At 37.8% G+C, this 5,490-nt stretch overlaps 1 protein-coding gene across 1 annotated transcript in view; it reads left to right on the forward strand.

Annotated features, from left to right (window-relative positions):
- The window catches only part of LOC125026278 (collagen alpha-1(XV) chain-like), a 120,555-nt gene that overhangs the window by 71,479 nt on the left and 43,586 nt on the right, over positions 1–5,490 (forward strand). The window contains exon 3 of the mRNA XM_047614584.1: positions 227–271. Within this exon, the coding sequence (XP_047470540.1) occupies positions 227–271 (45 nt within the window). The remainder of the gene's footprint in view (positions 1–226; positions 272–5,490) is intronic.

Here is a 5,490-nt window from a genome sequence, read left to right on the forward strand (position 1 = left end):
GATTATGATATTTATTTCTTAAGATCATTTTCAGTTAAGTGGATTAGTAGTTATGTTGCTTATTATGTACACGTAGTTATCCTTTAGTTATGTTTCTTACATTTTCTTTACAATCGTTTGTCATATCATCAATTAGTTCCATTTAGTTAATTACAGTTATTTTTTATTTAATCATTTTGTTCATCCCATATGTTATTTACAACTGCCCTTGACCTTGTCCTCACAGGCCGGGGAATCCTCCTGGACGGCGGCCCCGACGGCCTGGCCAAAGGTACGCGCCGGAGCAGAGGCCTCGGAGGCGGGAGGCGGATTTCGTTTAAATAATATAACTAAAGAACTAACTGGAAACCTGACTTGCTTCTAATGTAACACATTTGCTTACATTTATGGATTTATACGCACGTGCGCACGCATATATATAATATATAAATATATATTATATACATACAAAAAAGACACACACGCACGCAAGCACGCAGCACACACAACACACACAACACACACACACACACACACACACACACACACACACACACACACACACACACACACACACACACACACACACACGTTAAATACATAATAAGGCATAATAATCAAGACAATAGTGATCATCTCACTGACCCAAACTTTTATATATATATATATATATATATTTATATATATATATATATATATATTTATACACACATATCTATCTATCTTTCTATCTATCTATATATATGTATATATATGTATATATATGTATATATATGCATACCTATATATATATATATATATATATATATATATATATATACATTTATATGTATATTTATATGTACAATACCTATATATGTATATATATATTGATATATATATTGATATATATATATTGATATATATATATATTGATATATATATATTGATATATATATATATATATTGATATATATATATATATTGATATATATATATATATATATATATATATATTGATATGTATGTATGTTTTAGGTATGTACGTTTATATGTGTATGTGTATAAAAAACATAAGTAATATCGATTGGGATATTCATAACAATAATAAAACTAATAGAGCAACAACAATGCTAATACTGATAACAGTAATGGTAACACTGCTATAACTACTAATACTGAAACTAATAATAATAATAATAATAATAACAACAGTAAGGTAAAGTAGGCTAGATTAACGTCATAAATATTTCAACATAATCTTCAAGAAAAAAAAAAGATCTTCGTAAACCATTTTTATTTTTAAAAAAATTATTGGTGAAAAAAATACGAACGCTCTTTACAATATACAAAAAAAGGAAATACAAGAAAAACGAAAAACATAAAAGATTAAAAATATATAGACGCGATCGTCCTTTTTTTTACGCGAATATATTAATATGAAGACGAAGCAAAATACACGAGCAAAGCGCATTGATAAAATGGATGAATATTTTGGCTGGTGTTCAAAGAGAGAGGGGGGAGAGGGAGGAGGGAGGGGAGGGGGTGGGGGAGGTGAGGGGAGGAGAGGGGAGGGGAGGGGAAGGGAGGAGAAGGTGGAGAGAGGGGGGGAGGTAGAAGGGGAGAGGGAAGAGGAATGGGGAAAGGGAAAAAGAGAGAGGGAGAGGGGAAGGGATAGGGAGAGGAAGGGTGGAGGGAGGGGATAAGGAGAAGGAAGGGAGAGGAAAAAGGGAGAAGGAGAAGGAAGGGGGAGAATGAGAGAAAGCGAAGGAAGTGGAAAGGAAGAGGGAAAGGCACAGAGAGGAGAAGGAGAAAGAAAAGGAGAAGGAAGAGGGGAGGAAGAGGAAGAGGTGAAGTGGGAAAGGGGAGGAAGAAGGAAAGAGGAAGAAGCAGAAGGAGAGAGAAAGAACGAGAGAGAATGAGAGATGGAGGTAAAAGGAAATGAAGAAGTACAGGGAAAGGAAAATGAAGAGGAGAGGAAGGATGGGGAGGATGAGGAAGGAGAGGAAGAAGAGAGAAGAGGAGACGAGAGAGAGAGAAAATGAAGGAGATATGGAGAAAGAGGGGAAAGAGAGGGGGACGAATTAGAAAAACGAAATAGAAAGAAAAAAAAGGAAAGGAAGAGGAAGATACATACAATTAGGCACAGTATACAGATAATAACGAAGAACAGGAAGAAAAAACGTACCGATTATAGCAACCCAAAATCTATTAGTAAAATGGTCTATCCGGAAACTTTCGTGGCGTCGACATAGTTCACTGATTCACGGCATTATGATAAGGTGACCGTAAATAAGCAACCTGGGTTATGACCTGCTGTGACCTCGGAGAAACTGCTGACCTAGGCAGCTCTTCTTTCACTGCCTCTCACTCTCTCTCTCTCTCTCTCTCTCTCTCTCTCTCTCTCTCTCTCTCTCTCTCTCTCTCTCTCTCTCTCTCTCTCTCTCTCTCTGTACACACGTATCTATATGTACGCTCGTACTTCTCCGTAGGTCTGTGTACATGCAAATGTGTATCAAGAGAACAGTTCGTGTTTACCTGTGTGTATTCGTCCTCCAGAAGATTCAAATTAGGCACAGTGTCGCTGGCGTTGTGGTAGGACGCGGGCTTTATTGCAGGCTCTAACGCATGTAAAGTGTTGGTTGCTGAGCTTATTAACATGAGGATGAAGACGGCGTGTGGAGGATGTTGTCTCGAGGTTAAAGAGGACAGCGAGAGCAAGATGGTGTAAAGAAGAAAGAAAATGTGAAGGTATGGAAGCGTGAGAATATGAAAATGCGGAAAGGTGAAATGAATGTTCATAAACGAACGAGGACGAAAATACAGTAATGAATGATAAAGATACAGATATAGAAACATAAATTAAAAAAATATATCGCATCTGACAGTTAAAAAATCACACACGCAAAAAACAATAACTTTCATAAATCATTAAAAAGAAAAATAGAAAAAAAAAAAAAAAAATACCGATATAAGATACGCCTGTCAAGGGGTCAAGTGTGAACGACAAGTGACAGCAGATGAGAGGGAGCTCGTGACAGGGTGTGGAAGTGTCTGACAGGGTGTGGAAATGAAGGCGAGGGTGGAAGTGTGTGTTTAGGTGTGGGTAGGGTGGGAGTGGCAAGCAGGTAGCGGACAGGGGGGGGGGGGGGGGAGCTAAAAAGAGGAGCGGCAGGGTGTGAGGGGGCAGGGAGAGCTTGGCAGAGGGCAGCAGAGTGAGACGTACAGGGTAGGAGTTCAGCAGGGGAGCGGCAGGGTGTGAGGGAGCAGGGAGAGCCAAGCAGGGGAACATCAGGGGGAGAGACTAGCAGAGAAAACTTAGCAGTGAGCAGCAGGGTGAGGCAGACACGCGAGATAAGCAGAGAAAGTCAAGCAGAGGGGAAAAGCAGGCTCAGGCAAGCAGAGGGAGCCAAGCAGACGGGGCCGCGAAGGGATTGCCAAGCAGAGAGAGCTAAGCAGGCAGGGTGGGCCAGACAGGGAAAACAGGGAGTGTGTGGCAGGGAGAGCCACTGACAGAGAGTGCCAGGCAGGGAGAGGCAGGGCAGGGAGGGCGAGGGTGGCATCATTAGCGCAGGCCCGAGTGCCAGGGAGTGCCAGGGAGCATCAGGGCGTGTAATTGAATGTAGACACAGAGTGGTTTCAGGGCCGCCTCCCTGGCCCTTCGATCTCCTCTCGGCGATCTGGGTGGCACGCGCACACGAACGCACGCACACGCACACACATACAATAATAATGATGACGATGACGATGACGACGACGATGATGATAATAATACTAATGATAACAATAAATACAGCAGTAATAGAGACACGGCTCTCGGCAACCAGCCCAAGAGCCGAGAGCCAGCGGCGGCCCAGGAAGGCGGGCGGCGGCAGCAGAGTCAGATAAACAAATATTTTGAGTGAAGACGGATTTGCTGAGTCACGCTAGTCCGTGTCTGGCGGAGCTTCGCCTTGAGAGTGTAGCTTCTTCTCAGTTTTTTTTTGGGGGGGGTTGGGGGTGGGGGGGTGGGGGAGGCGGTTGTAAGATGTTGATTTTAGTTTTTCTTTTTTATTATCAACTTTGTTTTTCGTTTTATTTTATTATTATTTATCTGGTTAATTTCCTTTTTTCCGTTTTTTCTTCTTTCTTCTTCTTGTATTTCGTCTTCGTTTTTTTCCTGTTCTTCTTCTTATCTTCCTTCTTCATCTTCATCTTCCTCCTCCTCCTCCTCCTCCTTCTTCTTCTTCTTCTTTTCTTCTTCTTCTTCATAATTTTTCTTCTATTTTTAATTTTTTTCCCCCTTCCTCTTCTCCCTCCTTCAACATTCCTCCTTTCATTAAAAGTCAGTGTATATACACACAGACTTACACATACATACTTATACATATTGTTTTTTCTTTTTTACATAACATCAGTATAACTAAACATTTACTAAAGAAGATTTTAAAAAAAAATGATCTTCCTTCTCTTTCGATTCTTTTCGAATTTCTCAAAATTGTTTTCTTTCCCATTTTTGATTTTCATTAATTGTTTTTTTTTTCCTTTTTTTATTCTCATATTGGGAAAAAAAAATATTTTTCAGCTTTACTTCACTTTTTCATCATTTTTTTTTTTCGTTTCGGAGAATCTATCAATCTTTATTTCTTACTTTGTCTTTTTCTTTTTTGGAATTATATTCGTTTTCTAATTTTTTTTTTCTGACTCATTTTCGAAAATCTGTCCCATTTTTTTCCTTCTCCATCTCTTTCTCTCACCTTTTGAAAAAAAAAAATATCTTCTACGTCTCTGTCTCTTGCATTTTGACTTTCATTTTTTTAAAATAATTTCTTCCCTATTTTTTCTTTCACATTTTAGAAGAAAAAAAACTATATATATTCCCATGAGAGGCGTTTTTTTTTTTATTTCTTCTCCTTCTCGCTCTGTTTCTTTAAAAACAAATCCCGTTCTTCTTCTTTTCTTCTCTCATCCCTTTCTCTCACATTTTTTTTCTTTGGTAATTTTTTTCCAATTTTTTTCTTTCTCATTTTATTTATATTCATATGTTTATTTCTATTTCTTTATATTAGTTTTTATATTTATGTTTATTTGTATTTCTATTTATTTGTATTTATATTTATTTATATTTATATTATTTGTATGTATTTATATAAATAATTATTTATTTATTTTTATATTAATTTATACTTATTTTTATGTTTATATTTATATCTATATGTATTTATATCTATACTTATATTTATTAAAATTTTCATATTCATTTATATTTACATCTCTATATTTCTACTCATATTTATATTTATTCATATATACCTTTCTCCTTTTTTTTTTTTTTTTAGAAATTATTTCATCATTAAAAAAAAAAAAAAAAAATATCACATATTAGTCTTTCTTCCTCTGGGCTTCCCGGAGGTCAAAGCACCTCGGGTTTGACGAAGCGCCCGCCGACCGCACGCGATCCGGGGGCCGAGAGGGAACACGGATTTCTCTCCTCTCTCTCTCTCTCCTCTCTCTCTCTCTCCTCTCTCTCATCTCTCCTCTCTCTCTCTCTCC

Source organism: Penaeus chinensis, chromosome 6 (genome assembly GCF_019202785.1).
Source record: "Penaeus chinensis breed Huanghai No. 1 chromosome 6, ASM1920278v2, whole genome shotgun sequence".
Lineage (NCBI taxonomy): Eukaryota > Metazoa > Arthropoda > Malacostraca > Decapoda > Penaeidae > Penaeus > Penaeus chinensis.